The sequence below is a fragment of the Mustelus asterias genome, chromosome 17 (genome assembly GCF_964213995.1).
Source record: "Mustelus asterias chromosome 17, sMusAst1.hap1.1, whole genome shotgun sequence".
Taxonomy (NCBI): domain Eukaryota; kingdom Metazoa; phylum Chordata; class Chondrichthyes; order Carcharhiniformes; family Triakidae; genus Mustelus; species Mustelus asterias.
The window spans coordinates 8,387,225-8,407,535 of record NC_135817.1 but is presented as its reverse complement, the minus strand read 5'-3'; the positions used below and the strand labels follow the sequence as shown (position 1 = coordinate 8,407,535).

Sequence of the window (20,311 nt, the reverse complement as noted above, 5' to 3'; positions counted from 1 at the left end):
CTACATATTTACCTGCTAATCCACACATCTCAGGACACTAAGGGGCAATTTTAGCATGGCCAATCAACCTAACCCGCACATCTTTGGATTGTGGGAGGAAAACGGAGCACCCGGAGGAAACCCACACAGACACAAGGAGAATGTGCAAACTCCATACAGACAGTGACCCAAGCCGGGAATCGAACCCAGGTCCCTGGAGCTGTGAAGCAGCAGTGCTAACCACTGGGCTACCGTGCCGTGCCGTGATGGGTAATTATAGGCTGGTTAGCTTAACTTCTGTAGTAGGGAAAATGCTTGAATTGATCATCAAGGAAGAAATAGTGAGACATCTGGATATAAAGTGTCACATTGGGAAGACGCAGCATGGGTTCATGAAAGGCAGGTCCTGTTTGACTAAGTTGGTGGAATTCTTTGAGAACATTACATGTGCAGTGGACAATGGGGAACCTGTGGATGTGGTGTATCTGGATTTCCAGAAGACATTTGACAAGGTGCCACACCAAAGGCTGCTGCATAAGATAAAGGTACATGGTGTTACGGGTAATATATTAGCATGGATAGAGGATTGGTTAACTAACAGAAAGCAAAGAGTGGGGGCAGGATGGGTGTTTTTCTGATTGGTGATCAGTGACTAATGGTGTATCTCAGGGATCAGTGTTGGGACCACAATTGTTTACAATTTACATAGGTGATTTGGAATTGGGGAACAAGTGCAGTGTGTCAAAATTCACAGATGACGCTAAGATGAGTGGCAGAGCAAAGTATGCAGAGGACGCTGAAAGTCTGCAAAGAGATATAGATAGTTTAAGTGAGTGGACAAGGGTCTGGCAGGTGGAGTACAATGTTGGTAAATGTGAAGTCATCCATTTTGGTAGGAATAACTGCAAAATGGACTATTAGTTAAATGATAAAAAATTGCAGCATGCTACTGTGTAGAAGGACCTGGGTGTCCTTGTAGCATGAATCACAAGGAGTTGGTTTGCAGGTGCAGCAGGTAATTAAGAAGGCAAATGGACTGTTGTCCTTCATTGCTAGAGGGATGGAGTTTAAAAACAGCGAGGTTATGTTGCAATTGTATAAGGTGCTGGTGAGACCACATCTGGAGTACTGTGTACAGTTTTGGTCTCCTTACTTGAGAAAGGATATACTGGCACTGGAGGGGGTACAGAGGAAATCCATTAGGTTGATTCCAGAGTTGAGATGGTTGGTTTATGAGGAGAGACTGAGTAGACTGGGGCTATACTCTGGAATTCAGAAGAATGAGGGGAGATCTTATAAAAACATATAAGATTATGAAGGGAATAGATAAGATAGAAGCAAGGAAGTTGTTTCCATTGGCAGGTGAAACTAGAACTAGGGGGCATGGCCTCAAAATAAGGGGGAACAGATTTAGGACTGAGTTGAGGAGGAACTTCTTCACGCAAAGGGTTGTGAATCTGTGGAATTCCCTGCCCAGTGAAGCAATTGAGACTACCTCATTGGATGTTTTTAAGGCAAGGATAGATACATTTTTGAACAGTAAAAAAATTAAGGGTTATGGTGAGTGGGCGGGTAAGTGGAGCTGAGTCCATGAAAAGATCAACCATGATCTTATTGAATGGCGGAGCAGGCTTGAGGGGCCAGATGGCCTACTCCTGCTCCTAGTTCTTATGTGACCTAAAGTTTGGTCAAAGAGACATGTATTACCACAGAATCCCTTCATGCAGAAAGAGGCTGTTTGGTCTATTGGGTATGCATTGACTCTCTGAAAAATAATCCATTCCAGTCACAACCCGCCACCGCCCCCCCCCCCCCCCCCCCCGCACCCCCCGCCGCCCCCCCCCCCCCCCCCCGGCCCCCCTCCGCCCCGCCCCTTTCCTCCACCCTATCCCTGTAACCCCAAGCATTTACCATGGCCAATCCACCTACCCTACACATCTTGGGACACTGAGGGGTAATTTAGCATGGCTAATTCACCTAACCTGCCCATCTTTGGACTGTGGAAGGCAAACTGAAGCACAAGGAGAAAACCCATGCAGCTACGGGCAGAACGTGCAAACTCCACATAGTCACCCAAGGCTGGAATCAAATCCGGGTCCCTGGCAGTGTGAGGCAGCAATGCTAACCACTGTGCTGCGCCCACAGGAACATTTTAAAGTAGGAGAGATTCAGGAAGGGAATCCCAGAAGCTAGGAACTTCTGCTTTTGTTGTGTTGGTATCATAGAACTTATTCAGCCAACATTTATATTAGGTGGTGTTGGTTACGCGTGGCATGACCTATTGAAATGGTAGATCCAGGCAGCTTGAAAGCTTCAGACCAGTTATTTATTATAATTATGTCCTGGCTGTTGGTGTAAGGAGTACAAGTGATGAGGATTGGGTGGAGTGTGTGGGTGAATGTGAGTCTGCCCCAGTGGCGGGATGGCACATTTCGAGAAAGGCGTTGCTGCGATTGGTCCCCGCGGCCACCGTACCGCAGAGGCTGCTGGGTAGCCGGGGCGAGCGGGCGGCGCGAGCGGCGATGAGCGAGCGCGGGGAGCTGGACCTGACCGGAGTCAAACTCAACACCGGCGTCTGGCTCGTCAAGGTGCGTGAGCAGGCCCAGGCCGCCCGGGACCCCGACCCCAACCCGCCCGGCGGACCCCGACCCCAACCCGTCCGGGGCCCCCGACCCGCCCGGGGTCCCCCCCGGTCCCCAACCCGCCCGGGGACCCCCCCGGTCCCCAACCCGCCCGGGGACCCCCCCGACCCCAACCCGCCTGGGGACCCCCCCGACCCCAACCCGCCCGGGGACCCCCCCGACCCCAACCTGCCCGGGGACCCCCCCGACCCCAACCCGCCCGGGGACCCCCCCGACCCCAACCCGCCCGGGGACCCCCCCGACCCCAACCCGCCCGGGGACCTCCCCCCGACCCCAACCCGCCCGGGGACCTCCCCCCGACCCCAACCCGCCCGGGGACCTCCCCCCGACCCCAAACCGCCCGGGGACCTCCCCCCGACCCCAACCCGCCCGGGGACCTCCCCCCGACCCCAACCCGCCCGGGGACCTCCCCCCGACCCCAACCCGCCCGGGGATCCCCCCCCGACCCCAACCCGCCCGGGGACCCCCCCCGACCCCAACCCGCCCGGGGACCTCCCCCCGACCCCAACCCGCCGGGGACCTCCCCCCGACCCCAACCCGCCCGGGGACCTCCCCCCGACCCCAACCCGCCCGGGGACCTCCCCCCGACCCCAACCCGCCCGGGGACCTCCCCCCGACCCCAACCCGCCCGGGGACCTCCCCCCGACCCCAACCCGCCCGGGGACCTCCCCCCGACCCCAACCCGCCCGGGGATCCCACCCCGACCCCAACCCGCCCGGGGACCCCGCCCGGGGACCCCCCCGACCCCAACCCACCCGGGGACCCCCCCGACCCCAACCCGCCCGGGGACCCCCCCCGACCCCAACCCGCCCGGGGACCCCCCCCCCCGACCCCAACCCGCCCGGGGACCTCCCCCCGACCCCAACCCGCCCGGGGACCTCCCCCCGACCCCAACCCGCCCGGGGACCTCCCCCCGACCCCAACCCGCCCGGGGACCTCCCCCCGACCCCAACCCGCCCGGGGACCCCCCCCCCCGACCCCAACCCGCCCGGGACCCCCCCCGACCCCAACCCGCCCGGGGACCTCCCCCCAACCCACCCGGGGACCTCCCCCCGACCCCAACCCGCCCGGGGACCTCCCCCCGACCCCAACCCGCCCGGGGACCTCCCCCCGACCCCAACCCGCCCGGGGACCTTCCCCCGACCCCAACCCGCCCGGGGACCTTCCCCCAACCCCAACCCGCCCGGGGACCCCCCCCCCCCGACCCCAACCCGCCCGGGGACCTCCCCCCGACCCCAACCCACCCGGGGACCTCCCCCCGACCCCAACCCGCCCGGGGACCTCCCCCCGACCCCAACCCGCCCGGGGACCTCCCCCCGACCCCAACCCGCCCGGGGACCTTCCCCCGACCCCAACGCGCCCGGGGACCTTCCCCCAACCCCAACCCGCCCGGGGACCCCCCCCCGACCCCAACCCGCCCGGGGACCCCGCCCGGGGACCCCCCCGACCCCAACCCGCCCAGTGACACCCCCCCCGACCCCAACCCGCCAGGGGACACCCCCCCCGACCCCAACCCGCCAGGGGACCCCCCCCCCGACCCCAACCCGCCAGGGGACCCCCCCCGACCCCAACCCGCCAGGGGACCGACCCCAACCCGCCCAGGGACCCCCCCCGACCCCAACCCGCCCGGGGACCCCCCCCCGACCCCAACCCGCCCGGGGACCTCCCTGACCCCAACCCGCCCGGGGACCCCCCGACCCCACCCGCCCCGGGACCGACACTGACCCGCCTGGGGACCCGCCCGGGGACCCCCCCCGACCCCAACCCGCCCGGGGACCCCCCCCGACCCCAACCCACCCGGGGACCCCCCCGACCCTGACCCGCCCGGGGACCCCCCGACCCCGAGCCGCCCGGGACCCCCCCGACCCCGAGCCGCCCGGGGACCCCTCCGAGCCGCCCGGGGACCCCCCCGACCCCGAGCCGCCCGGGGACCCCCCCGACCCCGAGCTGCCCGGGGACCCCCCCGACCCAGAGCCGCCCGGGGACCCCCCCGACCCCGAGCCGCCCGGGGACCCCCCCGACCCCGAGCCGCCCGGGGACCCCCCCCCGACCCCGAGCCGCCCGGGACCCCCTCCGCCCCGAGCCGCCCGGGGACCCCAGCCCCGGACCTTGACCCCAACCCGCCCGGGGACCCAGCGAGGGGGACCAGTGAGAGAAAGAGGGGGTGAAGAAGGATCCCAATGAGCAGGGCGGGGAGAGATAGTGGGGGTGGGATGGTGGAGGGCTGAATAGGGTGAGGGGTTGCCCCATCTCTCCAGTGGGATGAGGTGTTGGTGGCACTACGTGGGGGAGTTCAGGAATGGGCCAAGGGTTGAATGGTGTGCTACCACTTCAAGGCGAAGCTGCGGGGCGATGCAGGGGGCTGGATTAATGGTTGGTGTCCTGGTAAGGGTAGAGATTGTGCTCCAATAGAGCAGGAGGGTTGGATGAAGGTCAAGCAGGGGTAGGTGTTCACGGGGCTCCAATAGGGTTGTAGGGGTTGAGGCTGGTGGGCTTTCGGAGCCTTGTCGGTAGGCTTGGGGTTTGATGGGGCATATGGGGTTTAGGGTGGGTGTATAGTGGTGTTGGAAGGGGTTGGTTGGTTGATGGGTGAGGCTCCAATAGAGAGAATGGATGAGGTGAGGGGGGGGGTGAGGTGAGGGGGGGGGTGAGGTGAGGGGGGGGTGAGGTGAGGGGGGGTGAGGTGAGGGGGGGTGACTTTTTGGGCAATTGGATGAGTAGGAGTAAGGGTTTGGTGGTAGCTGTTAGGGGATGCTTTGGACCCAGGTAGGTTGTAGGGGTCATGAGGGTTGGTCGAGGCTTCCAATATGGGCAAAGGGTTTGTGGGCCTAGGGGACAGAGACTCTTTGGGTGTTTGTGCAGGTAAGAGATAGATAGCAGGGTATGGGCCTGAGTGGGAAGGGGGTGGGGAGGGTGTTGAGGCACCTTGGGGTTGGGCCCTCCAATTGAGGGAAGGGGTGGAGGTTAGGCCATCCAGTAAGCAGGGGGGAGGGTTTTCATGTATCCCAAAGGGGTATGGATGTGAGCTGCCCAATAGGGATTGGGCTATGGGTTGGCTGGGGTTCCAACAAGCATGAGGAGTTGGGCTCCAATTGCGGAGGAGATAGGGGACCCTCAGTATGGGGAGTGGTTGGGGGCACATAGTGGAAAGGGTAGGGGTTGGAGAGGAACCCGTGGGGAGAGGTGTTAGGGGGTGTAGTTTGCAGGGGTGGGTGGGTCGGTGTGGGGTGGGGGGGGGGGGGGGGGGGGGGCAATAGAGGCTCGGGGTTGAACGTGTGCCCATAATAGGGCACAGAGCTTAGGCTTGGGTATGGTTGGGGTGCTGGCTTGTGTAGGAGTGAGGGTAGGTAGGTGTGGATGCCCCATGGTGGGAGGGAGTTACAGGGAAGACCATGGGATGGGGCAGGGAATCATGAGACTTGGGGACAGGAATCAGGGGACAAGTTGGGGTGGGGTGGAGGGTTCATTGGGAGAAATCATGGAGGATGAGGAGAAGGGGAACATAGGTGAATCAGGGAGGGGAGTTTGGAGAGGAAGCATTGCTGATTGCGGGTGGATGAGAATTACATAGAGATGGAACATTGAAACACCATGTTTCCAATCAGTCCATATTGGTGCGTACCCTCCACTCGAGCGGCAATCCGAACTCCTCGACTTTCAATCAATTATCAAAATAATCCTTAAACAGTGAGATGTGCTTTGTTCAGTTGCTGATTTTAGTATCACATTGCACAACCTCAATCATCCGTGTAAAAATGTTTCTTCAGCTCTCTTCCATTTTATCTTGTGTCTACCTTTTCCTGTTATTGACGTTTTTGTCCTTTCCAGCTATTTTGTCCCATACATTCATAATTTGAAACCTCAAAGGCCTATGTAGCTCCATAATGTCCTCTGTTCTAAGAACAATTGCCCCAATTCTTCAGGAACTATCAACCGGGCCTGTTAAGGCTGCCCCACAATTATGATGGCTGGGGGACCATGACCAGACAATTCCTATTCCACTTTACCAACCCTCTCAGCGTCTAGTTTGGAAGAGACAAAAAAACAAAATCAAAAATCCAGTGCCAGAAGAGACGTGGAAACTTCCTTTCTGACTCTCGAAGGCGATCAAAACCAGTCCACATTGACCAGCTTATGTTATGTTAACTTAAATCACTTGTGTTTCATAAGATGCAATTTCTGCCCCATTTAGGAACCAGTCCAGCTCCCTTCTGAAAGGGATCCAGAAAGTGCACAAGCTGGTGCACTCTGGTGAAAGTGGAGCTACCTAACACCTGAAATGAACAGAAAACACTGGAAATATTCAGCAATCTCTGTGAACAATGAAACAGAGTTAATGTTTCAAGTCTGTGACCTTACAGCAGAATTAATATTATTACATTCAGCCTGTTTCTATTTTTGCGACTTTTACATTGGTGATCCTGGTCCTTCTGCCATCGGTAAAAGTGAAATAATTTATGAATGGGTACATGATCTGGCCCACTTATTTTATAAATCTTTTTCATATATCCTCAATGGGACCAGGCACTGAAACTAACACTGAGACCAAGGTGAAAGATCTGCGGATGACCATTCCGAAGTTCCTCTTATGATGGCTTTGGCTGTAGTTCCCTTCCTTTTGGCTTGTCCACTTTTATGAAAATTGATTTTCCAATCTAAGCGAACAATTCCTGACTTTATGGAGTTATTGAAGATAGGGCTGAGTGACTCACAGACACCTGTGCCATCTCTTTAACAGCTCTTGGGTCAATGTCATCTGGACTTGGAATCCAATCCATTTTGAGATTTACCCTTTTTTCAGTTGACATCCTTATTTATGTAATGAGATACTATTTCTAATTTATCTACTGTACATCCCACAGCGTGAACTGAAACACTGATATGTGGGAATGGAGACTACATTGAAATCATTTAATAGCATAGCCTGAGAGTTTTTGAATCTGTCCTGAACTGTTTTTCAGTGGTATTATAACATCATTAACTCTTGAAATAACTGGGAAAGCTTTTTATATGTGCACAGCCTTCTTTTCCAAAGATCTTAATTTTTCCAGTGGAGATATTTGTCCGTGTTCTCCTACGAACTATGTTCCTTAAGTCTGTAAATTGCTTCCTGCTCAAGTCTAATTCGCCCCTCTATATTTCTCGGTCTTTTTAGAGGTGGGGCCTAACCCTTTTCCTTTTAAGATCATGCATACTTTATTTTGTCTTAGACTGGTTTTGAAGACACCCCATCTGTGTATAATAATAAAAGCAAACTACTTGCGGGTGCCAGAAATTTGAAATAGAAACAGAAAATGCTGGATAAACTCAGCAACCCTGGCAGCATCTGTGGAGAGAGCAACAGAGTTAACATTTTGAGTCCATATGACTCTTCAGAACATGCATTTGACCAAACAGGCTGATTATCAGCCTGTAAGTCTGATGACAGCTCTGAAGAAGAGGCAGAGCGACTCGAAACATTTTTGCTTCGCATCTTGCATAATAAATTATTGAGGTGGGCCCAGCTAACTTATATGTGGAGAATATGGGAGCATATTCCACAGCTTCATGCAGCAAGATGGGCTTGTGCCCTGTTGACAGTCTGTCAGGTCAGGCTTGAGTTATTCCATCACCTTCTGCAGCTGTTAGGAGAGGGATGTGTCTACCTGAATCTTGTGATTGGCCCCCAAGCTGGCAATCATGCACCGGTTCGAACAAGACTCCTTCATCCACATCAATCTGTGTTCAGCCAGAGGATGACATTTTGCTCAAGATGTGACATTTTGCTGCATACAGTGGGAAAATAGCAGTAGCTGTCCTTTCTGCTGTGATGCTGTTTGAATGCTTTAACACCACTCTACCTTTATCATCGGAGTTCAGAACAAACATAGATTTCTGGAGGTTCTATAAGGAACATGGCCAGGTACTGACGACTTGCCATCTCTGCAGTGTACGGGAAATGCTTTCATGCAGACAGCTCCCTGCTGTACTGCACAACAGCAATCATTTTTTTCTCTGCCAAGAGTGCGGTCTATGTTATGACTGGTAGCTTCTCTTTGTGGATCTGTTGGGTAGCTGTCTCTGAATGTCTGTTCTTTTGTTAGGAACACTTAAAAGATCTTGAGAAGCTGTCCTCTAGGAACATCTGATAGGAAGACTGGCCTTACTCAGGTTGCTCCTTTTCCAATCCTATTTTGCCACACTTGCCGCTTAGTACATGTTATGGATAGGAGAGGGATTAATTTAAATATCAGTAATTTCTCTTCTCATTACCATCCATAAATGAAAGCTGCTTTGATTTATTTCCTTCTATAAGTGGTAGTGTACCCCCTAGGGTTTTGTGTGATCCAATTTTTTATTAATAACCCCGCAGCAAACATGAGATAGGATGAACTCAATTTCAAAGTTTGCGGATGACACAAAACTTGGAAATATTGTAAACTGTGAAGAGAACAGTGTAGACCTTCAAAAGGGCAACAACAAGTTGGCAGTTTGAGCAGATAAGTTCGACGTGGACAAATGTAAGGTGATGCATTTTGATTATAAAAAACTCAAGAACGAGAGGGCACAGATTTAAAGTGACAGGTTCAATCAAGGCATTCAAGAGGGCATTCGATGATTACTCAAATTGAAAAATTGTACAGGGATACAGGGGAATGGCACTAAGTCATGATGCCCATTTGGAGAGCTGGTGCAGACACAATGGGCCAAATTTTCGTCTTCTGCGCCGCAACAATTCTGTGATTCAAAGGATTAGTTTATTTGCACATACTCAAAATGCAGAAGGAAGGTCGCGTTATGGCCTCCACACTTGGACAGTAAAGAGAGAGATAGAGAAAAGTATAGACACCAGTAAGAAAATAATAGTTTGACTTGATTTATTATTGCCACATATATTAGCATACAGCGAAAAGCACGTTTGTTGCGTGTTTCTTGACAAAGCATACCGCACTTAGAGAAGGAAGGGAGAGAGTGCATAATGTAGTGTTACAGTCATAGCTAGGGTATAAAGAAAGATCAACTTAATATAAGGTAGGTTCATTCAAAAGTCTGATGGCAGCAGGGAAGAAGCTGTTTTTGAGTTGGTTGGTACGTGATCTCAGACTTTTGTATCTTTTTCCTGATGGAAGAGAATATGTCTGGAGTGCGTGGGATCCTTGATTATGCTGGTTGCTTTTCCGAGGCAGCTGGAAGTGTAGATGGAGTCCGTGGATGGGAGGCTTGTTGTGTGATGGGACTGGGCTACGTTCACAACCCTTTGTAGTTTCTTGCGGTCTTGGTCAGAGCAGGAACCATACCAAGCTGTGATACACCTGGAAAGAATGCTTTCAATGGTGCATCTGTAAAACTTGGTGAGAGTCGTAGTGGACTCTCACCTGAGAAAGTAGTGGTGTTGATGGGCTTTCTTAAATATAGCGTCGACGTGGAGGGACAGGTTGTTGGTGATCTGGACACCTAGAAGCTTGAAGCTGTTGACCATTTCCACTTTATCCCTGTTGATATAGACAGGAGCATGTCCTCCATTATGCCTCCTGAAGTTGATGACTATCTCCTTCGCTTTACTGACATTCAGGGAGAGATTATTGTCATTGCACCCAATTACCTTTTCCCTGTACTCCGTCTCATCGTTGTTTGAGGTCCAACCCAGTATGGTGGTGTCATCAGCAAAAATTGAGTTGCAGTGTAATTTGGCCACACAGTCAAAGGTCTATAAGGAATATAGTAAGGGGCTGAGGACACAGCTTTGCGGGGCACTGGTGTTGAGGATAATCGTGGCGGAGGTGTCATTGCCACTGTTACTGATTGTGCGGTCTGTGGGTTAGGAAGTCTAGGATCCATTCATAGAGGGAGGAGCCGAGCCCTAGGCTATGGAGTTTAGAGATGAATTTTGTAGAAACAATGGTGTTGAAGGCTGAGCTGTCGTCGATAAGTAGGAGTCTGACATAAGTGTCTTTGTTATCCAGGTGTTCCAGGGTTGAGAGTAGGGCCAGGGAGATGGTGTCCGCTGTGGACTTGTTGCGGCGATAGGCAAACTGTAGTGGATCCAGGCAATCTGGGAGGCCGGAGTTGATCCATGCCATGACTAACCTTTCGAAGCTCTTAAGATGTCAGAACCACTGGGCGATAGTCATTAAGGCATGCTGCCTGGCTTTTCTTTGATACAGGGATGATTCAAATGGGTTCCATAGTCCAGAATCAAAGTCCAATGACTTGTTCACAGAGGTCGGTGAAAACCAATATTATAGAATTCTCATGTTGAGATAGGCATGAAGTCTTGTAGGTGATGGTGCCAGAACTTCCAACAGAACCCCAGTTGTAGATGGGGCCAGATGTTCCATCTGTCTCCTTGTCTGTGAGGCTGCTGAACACGTGATTTTTATCATGTGCTGAGCTGAATAGCTCAGTCTGTTTTCTTGAGCTATTCAGCTCAGCAAGGCAATATTAACTTGTTTAACAAACCAGAGGCCTATGTCACATGACCCCCTACATCCAGTCTCCAACAAAGGATGTGTATCCATCGTTTGGAACGTGGCTGGGTATCAATGATTGCTAAATGTCAGCCATTATGAATTGAAAGAAAGGTTGCAAAGCCTTTTGTCCCAGCAGACTATCAGTCCCTTCGTCTCTTGGCCAGCTTGGGTTATTAAATGCAGGTTGCCTTTGTATAGCTCTCTTTGAAGTCCACAGGTGGTTGTTGGTGGCTCCTCAGAGATAACAAAGAGTTTCCTTGAAACTGCAACGTGGCTTCTTTTGTTCAGGGGTCACAGACAGACATAAGTTCAGCCATTTTAAGAATCTTCAGTTTTAAAATTTACGCTGGAGATCTCCCTCTGGTTCTCAGAATCACCCAACTTGGGGGACATTATTGATTCAATATTGACAGAAATACCAAAAAGCCATCTATTACTTGGATTTGTCCATTCTGCCACTGTTAGGTGCTGAGGTACATGGGAGAGGCCTACAGTTCAAGGCAGCTAAAGGGTTTTGCACCTTTCAGAAGTTCATGGCATGCAGCATTATTTTATACACACTCTGCTGCTGTCTATCTTCTAATATAATGTTTTAGTTCCTGCTACTTGGGTTATGAATACTTGTGAACCCACTTAAATGTTTCTCCTATCTGCAAATGACAAATTACTTTAGCGGCTGCTTTCTGAAATTGTTGGGGGCATGAAGTGGAGGAGTACACAAAGTGCAGTTGTTTTCTAATGTGTACCTGTCTGACACCCTGTGCTTGTTCTGTGACGAACAGCAATCTGTTTACTGCCGATTCAGTAACTGAGAATACAGCTCTTTTGAAATAGTTTTAAGATCTTTGATCATGTGATACATAGCAACTTGATTAGATTCCTTCCTGGTAGCTGTACTTCTGGGTTGTGCAAGATCAGCCATGTACAGTCCAGTATATTTAAGATCACGGGACAAACTATCTTGATGAGCATATACTTTTATCGGTTCCCTTAATTGCAAATAATTGCCTCAACTACTTCATGTGGTAGCGAGTTCTAGATTCGAACCACTTTCTGGGTAAATGATTTATTTTGTCTTTCCTAATGGATTTATCAGTATTTATGGCCCCTAGTTTTGAACTTGCCACAAATGGAAATGTCTTTTCAGCATCTACCCTTTTAAACCCCTTCGTAATTTTAAAGATCTCTATCAGGTTACCTTTCTAGAGAAAAGATCCACAACCTGTTCAATCTGGCCTGCTATGTAAATTTTCTCTTCTGATGTCATCCTTGTAAACCTTTTTACACCTTCTCCAATGCCTCTTGATCCTCTTTGTAACACGGAGACCAGATCTGTACTTCTAAACAAGGTCTTACCAAAGTAAATTTAACCTAACTGCTTTTAAATTCTAATTCTCTAGAAATAAATCCCAGTACTTTGCAGTCTTCGGAACTTCGCTGGGAGCTTTTAATGACCTGAAGGCTAGCGAATGCAACCGAGTCACCTCGTATTTATTTGTTTTGTTAGCCATTCTCCATTTAAGTAGGCTTGGGTTTTCTGTAGTGCTTTCTGTAAAACGCGAGACACTATTGAATGAACTTTGTTTATTCCCATCAAATTTTTGTCTCCATGTCACATCCTTGGTTACTTGAGGCTCTCCACATCTTTATCTTTAGCTGTCTTTCCATGATGCCATTGTTTTACAGTGGAGAAAGTAGAATAGGCAGGCCCCAAGAGCTACCTCAGTGGGTAAAGGGACTGAACCCGCACCCTCGGTGTAAACTACCACACTCTTAACCATCTGGACAGTGCCATCTACCTGTGGCCTATTAAAATAAAGCTGTGGAAGCAAAATTAAAATTAGTATAATCTATATGGAAGCAAAATTCAGACAAAATGTAAATGCTGGCATGTAGATGTTTCAACAAGTTTTCATCTTATTGGGGGACACCAGCAAAGTACAATGTAACATAGGATTCAACCACATGAACTAAAGTGTTGCAAGTATAGAATTGCAAAAACTGGCCATGTGTCCCAAGAAGTTTGAGGACGTTTTGCCTCAAATGAGCCGCTTTGTCTCATTCTTTTTCTTTGTAGTTTAGCCCCACAGGACACTTCCTTTCAGTGGTACGTTGCACAGCAAACCAAGAATTATCTGACTAAATCAAAACCTTCCTATAAAATGGTTCTCATAGAGTTTCCATCCAGAGACTGGTTTGCATTAAAGCTACGCCTTTTATTTCAATGATTTGGCTTTTTTCTGACTAGTAAGTCCATTTTTGACTTTATTCAGTTGCTTCAGTTCCTTAGTGGGTAACTTCTTTACCTTGACACCAGGCTGTGTCATCTATCAGTAGTATTGTCTCTCTCCATACAGTGGCGCTGGTTGAATGATTACAGGAAAGGAATCCAGAAATAAGTTTTACTTTGTGTGTTAGAAATGCTGCTGGGTGGATGAAGATGAGGGAATTATAGACGACACCATAACAATTAAACTATAAAACTCATCATGCCTGTTTTACAGCATTCCGGAGTGCTTTGGAACTCAGACCACTTTTACTGAGATGCCTGAGGCTCGTGTGCAGCTTCCACATTATGCTACAGGTGTTCTTATAGCCCATAGAGCCAGTTTCATTTTGTCTACGTACCTGACTGCTAACCTGCAATCTGAGAAATTGCAGCATCAATATGTTTTGTCAGCTGTCCATCTGTATTTTTTAATTTTTCTTTATTTCAATCTTTTCTCGCTTTCCTTTTTAACAGTTAATACAAGCTCGATTTCGATTTGTCTTGACACTGTTTTAATAATCCTGTAGCTTTGGAATACCAGGTACGACATTGTGCTTGCTTGGCTGTCCTTTGCCTGTACGTGGTCTGCCTGGACCCGATGTTATTTTACCTTGTATTCTTCTGTTCTGCTTAACATTTATTAAGGTACCAGCAAATCTCTTTGGTTGCTCATAGTGAGTTTTATCTTGTTATGCACAATATATTTTCAGGACCACTGATTAAATTGTGTGGTCTGTGAATTGGAGGCTGGGAGATTAAAGTGCAAAAAGATCCAATGATGATTGGCACTCGGGTAAAGCTAGAATGTTTCTTAATAATTATGCATCTTGTGCACACAATACAGACATTACATATCCACTTTATAAATATAGAACCATAGAATCCCTACAGCGCAGAAGGAGGCCATTTGGCCCATCGAGTCTGTGCTGACTTTCCAACAGCATCTTTCCCAGGCCTTAAACCATCCCCGTAACCCCGCTAATCCCCCTAACCTGCATATCTTTGGATTGTGGGAGGAAACCCATGCAGACATGGGAAGAACGTGCAAACTCCAAACAGTCACCTAAGGCTGGAATCGAACCCGAGTCCTGGCCCTGTGAGGCAGCAGTGCTAAACACTGTACTAATATATAAACATTTTTGCCTATATATAATTCAGTATCTAATTGTTCATCTATTTATAAATGTATATAATTATATCTACGTTGATCCTTGGCCACACCACTTACTATCTCTACTTACAAAGCATCATATCCTCAAATTATCACGTGCAGTGCTGTGGGTGATTTGTAACGGCTTTCAGTTATACAACACCCTTGCTGTCAGGAGATGTGTCAATGTGCCTCAGATGTAAAGGGAATAGGCGCTATGTCATGAGGCATGACCAACATTTTGGTCAAAAAGGTGGGTTTTAATGAGGTCTGAGGGGGAAGTGAGATGGAGGGGCTCATGGAGGGTATTTCATAGCGTGGGCGCCACCATGTGGCTGATGGCACAGCTGCCCACTGTGAGGAGAAGGGAATGGGCGCGCAGGAGGTCAGAGAAGCAGATAATCTGGAGTAGGTTGTAAGAATGGAGGAGTTTAGAGTTATGGAGGTCAAAGGTGATGGTAATCACAAGATTGAAAACTTTAAATTTCAGACAGTCTATGCCCATTAGCCAATGTATATAAGTGAAAATGGGTGTGACAAAGAGTGGAACTTGGTGTGGCATGTTACACAGGCATCATTTTAGCTGAGCTTAAGTTGAGGCAGAGGCCAGACAGGAGCACAGTGCAATGACTGAGTCTGGAGGGAGTAAAAATGAGAGAAGCGTTTGTGGCATGACCTGTGGCAGGGAAAAAAGCAGGACTTGAGGTAGAATTGAGGACCGTCCAACTCCAACCAGCGTGCCGTGTTTGTAAATAACCAGTTTAGTAAGAGACAGTGGCCTGGAAAGGGGACCATTTTGGTGGTGAGGGTACAAATATATACTCTGCAACAGTTATTGCTGTTTTCACTCTTGTCAGTCATACTGGATGAGATTCTTTCAAATTTCTGTCATATTTCAACTTCAGTAGTTCTAATTTTGTATTCACAACAGGTGTACACTATACCAATCAACCCATAGTCGCCAGGAATGAAAATCAATCTATTCAGAGGAACTATAAATTATAAGTAGATGGTCAACGCAATAATCATAAAATGAAATAGGAAAAGCAAAATAATAAAATGGCGCAAGGTACTTTTTGGAGATCTTTTACTGCTCGGCCTTCGAGCTCAAAATATGGCATCAAATTTGAAAGAAAGTGAACTAATATATATTTTCCATAACATGATTGATATTGTCTGTTCCTGAGAACCTTCATTAAATTTCTACTTGGAAGGCATGGCCTTGGATTTGTCATCAATATTTTCCGACAGAGCTATTAGTTTGTTGGCTGAGGGAATTTATCAACTAGTCAGTGGCTGCAACCCTCAGGATATCACAGTGCACATCAAGATGCATTAGTGTGGCAGTAGGCAGACTGTGCCTTCCCAGAGTAGTAACGGGGTTTCTTCAGCTTTGTTTTTGCAAATGATTTGAAGCTATTGCTTAATTTTTAATGATGTGGAGATGCCGGCGTTGGACTGGGGTAAACACAGTAAGAAGTCTCACAACACCAGGTTAAAGTCCAACAGGTTTATTTGGTAGCAAAAGCCACTAGCTTTCGAAGTGCTGCCCCTTCATCAGGTGAGTGGGATTTCAGTTCACAAACAGGGCATATAAAGACACAAACTCAATTTACAAAATAATGGTTGGAATGCGAGTCTTTACAGGTAATCAAGTCTTAAAGGTACAGACAATGTGAGTGGAGAGAGGGTTAAGCACAGGTTAAAGAGATGTGTACTGTCTCCAGCCAGGACAGTTAGTGAGATTCTGCAAGCCCAGGCAAGTCGTGGGGGTTACAGATAGTGTGACATGAACCCAAGACCCCGGTTGAGGCCGTCCTCATGTGTGCGGAACTTGGCTATCAGTCTCTGCTCAGCGACTCTGTGCTGTCGTGTGTCGTGAAGGCTGCCTTGGAGAACGCTTACCCGAAGATCAGAGGCCGAATTCCCGTGACCGCTGAAGTGTTCACCAACAGGAAGAGAACACTCTTGCCTGGTGATTGTTGAGCGGTGTTCATTCATCCGTTGTCGTAGCGTCTGCATGGTCTCCCCAATGTACCATGCCTCGGGATATTCTTTCCTGCAGCGTATCAGGTAGACAACGTTGGCCGAGTATGTACCGTGTACCTGGTGAATGATGTTCTCACGTGAGATGATGGCATCCGTGTCGATGATCCAGCACATCTTGCAGAGGTTGCTGTGGCAGGGTTGTGTGGTGTCGTGGTCACTGTTCTCCTGAAGGCTGAATAGTTTGCTGTGGACAATGGTCTGTTTGAGGTTGTGCGGCTGTTTGAAGACAAGATGTGGGGATGGCCTTGGCGAGATGTTCGTCTTCATCAATGACATGTTGAAGGCTCCGGAGAAGATGTCGTAGGTTCTCCGCTCCAGGGAAGTACTGGATGACGAAGGGTACACTGTCCGCCGTGTCCCGTGTTTGTCTTCTGAGGAGGTCAGTGCGGTTTTTCACTATGGCACGTCAGAACTATCGATCGATGAGTTGAGCGCCATATCCTGTTCTTATGAGGGCATCTTTCAGCGTCTGGAGGTGTCTGTTGCGATCCTCCTCATCTGAGCAGATCCTGTGTGTATGGAGGGCGTGTCTGTAGGGGATTGCTTCTTTAACGTGTTTAGGGTGGAAGCTGGAGAAGTGGAGCATTGTGAGGTTATCCGTGGGCTGGGGTACAGTGAAGTGTTGAAGTGACCGTCCTTAATGGAGATGCGTGTGTCCAAGAATGCAACCGATTCCGGAGAGTACTCCATGGTGAGTCTGATGGTGGGATGGAACTTGTTGATGTCATCATATAGTTGTTTCAGTGATTGTTCACCATGAGTCCAAAGGAAGAAAATGTAATCGATGTATCAAGTGTATAGCATCGGTTGAAGGTCTTGTGCAGTGAAGAAGTCTTGTTCGAACCTGTGCATGAAGATGTTGGCATATTGAAGTGCGAATTTGCTTCCCATGGCTGTTCCGTGTGTTTGGATGAAGAACTGGTTGTTGAAGGTGAAGACATTGTGGTCCAGGATGAAGCGGATGAGTTGTAAAATTGCATCTGGAGATTGGCAGTTGTCGGTGTTGAGTACTGAGGCAGTTGCAGCAATGCTATCGTCGTGAGGGATGCTGGTGCAGAGTGCCGAGACATCCACTGTGACGAGGAGTGCTCCTGATTCAACTGCTCCATGTATGCTGAGTTTCTGTAGGAAGTCCGTAGTGTCGCGACAAAAGCTGGGGGTTCTTTGTACAATGGGTTTCAGGATGTCCTTGACGTAGCCGGAGAGTTCTCGCACAGGGTCTCATTGCCCTACGCGGGGAGTACGTGGGATGAGAGCACGGAGGGTGCTCTGAAGGTCCGGATCAAAGATCTTGATCAGTCTGTTGAGTTGACGGGTGTGTTCTTTGGTCGGATCTGCGGGTAACTGTCTGTAGTGTTCCTCGTTGTTCAGTTGTCGGTACACTTCTTTGCAGTAATCCGTTCTGTTCAGTATGATGATGGCCCCTCCTTTGTTTGCTGGTTTGATGACAATGTTGCGGTTGGTCTTGAGAGCGCGGATGGAGCTGTGTTATGCTTGGGTGATGTTCAGGGCTGCCTTGTGAGTGCGGCTGATGAATCTGGTGTTGACGCACCTCCTGACGGCTTGGGCATACATGTCAAGTCGAGGGCAGCGGCCTTCCGGAGGAGTCCAATTCGACTCTGTCCTCTTCGGTTGCTGCACTGCAGATCTCTCTGTCGGCTGTTCCGGTTCATTGGCTGTCTCATTGTGTTCGCTGTTGGCCTCTTGGGGTTTGTGGAAGAACTCCCGCAGCCTCATTCGCCTGATGAATTCCTCTGTGTCTGCTGCGAGACTGATGGAGTCTATTTTGGCGGTGGGGCAGAAATTGAGCCCTCGGCTGAGAACTTCGATTTCATCTGGTTGAAGTGTGTAGTCCGACAAGTTGACAATGGACTTCCCTGCAGTGGTACTGTTTTCCACTGTGGTACTGGGGGAGGTGAGTGCCACAGCAAAAATCCACACCGACCTCCTCAGAAGACAAACACGGACACGGCGGACAGAGTACCCTTCATCGTCCAGTACTTCCCCGGAGCGGAGAAGCTTCGACATCTTCTCCAGAGCCTTCAACATGTCATTGATGAAGACGAACATCTCGCCAAGGCCATCCCCACACCCCCACTTCTTGCCTTCAAACAACCACACAACCTCAAACAGACCATTGTCCGCAGCCTTCAGGGGAACAGTGACCACGACACCGCACAACCCTGCCACAGCAACCTCTGCAAGACATGCCGGATCATCGACACGGATGCCATCATCTCACGTGAGAACATCATTCACCAGGTACACGGTACATACACTTGCAACTCGGCCAACGTTGTCTACCTGATACGCTGCAGGAAAGAATGTCCTGAGGCATGGTACATTGGGGAAACCATGCAGACGCTACGACAATGGATGAATGAACACCACTCGACAATCACCAGACAAGGGTGTTCTCTTCCTGTTGGGGAACACTTCAGTGGTCGTGGGCATTCGGCCTCTGATCTTCGGGTAAGCGTTCTCCAAGGCGGCCTTCACGAAACACGACAGCGCAGAGTCGCTGAGCAGAGACTGATAGCCAAGTTCTGCACACATGAGGACGGCCTCAACCGGGATCTTGGGTTCATGTCACACTATCTGTAACCCCCATGACTTGCCTGGGCTTGCAAAATCTCACTAACTGTCCTGTCTGGAGACAATACACATCTCTTTAACCTGTGCTTAACCTTCTCTCCACTCACATTATCTGTACCTTTAAGACTTGATTACCTGTAAAGACTCGCATTCCAACCATTATTTTGTAAATTGAGTTTGTGTCTTTATATGCCCTGTTTGTGAACTGAAATCCCACTCACCTGATGAAGGGGCAGCGCTCCGAAAGCTAGTGGCTTTTGCTACCAAATAAACCTGTTGGACTTTAACCTGGTGTTGAGAGACTTCTTAATCTTTAATCACAGGAGAAGGCAAGTAGATGATTAGAAAATCTGTGCTTGTGTTTATTTTGAGAAATTTGACCATGGATGAATTGAATTATGTTTTTGCTCACTATATAATGGTTTGTTTGTTTTTTGTCGTAAATGATTTGAAAAACTGAATGTATTTTAGGTTTCTTGAGCTGAAGGTTAGCACGAAAGATGTAACATTTTTTTATTTTAGAGAATCTGACTCCAAGAGTGACGAGCAAATAGAATAGCAGCTCTGAAGAAAAGTCATAGAATCATAGAAATCATAGAAACCCTACAGTGCAGAAGGAGGCCATTCGGCCCATCGAGTCTGCACCGACCGCAGGCCCTACCCCCACATATTTACCCGCTAATCCCTCTAACCTACGCATCTTAGGGGCAATTTTTTTTTTAACCTGGCCAATCAACCTAACCCGCACATCTTTGGACTGTGGGAGGAAACCGGAGCACCCGGAGGAAACCCACGCAGACACGAGGAGAATGTGCAAACTCCACACAGACAGTGACCCGAGCCGGGAATCGAACCCGGGACCCTGGAGCTGTGAAGCAGCAGTGCTAACCACTGTGCTACCGTGCCGCGTTTCAAATGGACTTGAAACATTAACTGTTTCTCTCTCCACAGATGCTGCCAGACCTGCTGAATTTTTCCAGCATTTTCTGTTCTTGTTCTAGCAGGACTTTATTTTTATTTAGATTAAAATGTGTTTATGCAAACACTGAGGGCGCAATCTTACGACGACCTCCTGCCCGTCGTTCAGAGGCGCGAGGTGATGCGATCGGGTCAGAGGTGGAAAATCAGAAACGTGCCCGGTTTCTTGCTTTCCTCAATCGTACTGCCCCAGTTTTAC

At 49.6% G+C, this 20,311-nt stretch overlaps 1 protein-coding gene across 2 annotated transcripts in view; it reads left to right on the top strand.

Moving 5' to 3' along the window:
- The first annotated feature begins 2,440 nt into the window (after nt 1–2,440).
- The window catches only part of gtf2f2a (general transcription factor IIF, polypeptide 2a), a 315,225-nt gene continuing 297,354 nt past the window's right edge, over nt 2,441–20,311 (top strand). The window contains exon 1 of one of the 2 annotated variants that reach the window (XM_078232254.1): nt 2,441–2,567. In XM_078232254.1, coding sequence (XP_078088380.1) covers nt 2,502–2,567 — 66 coding nt within the window. In that variant the 5' untranslated portion in view covers nt 2,441–2,501. The remainder of the gene's footprint in view (nt 2,568–20,311) is intronic. The other variant, XM_078232255.1, reaches the window with a different exon arrangement.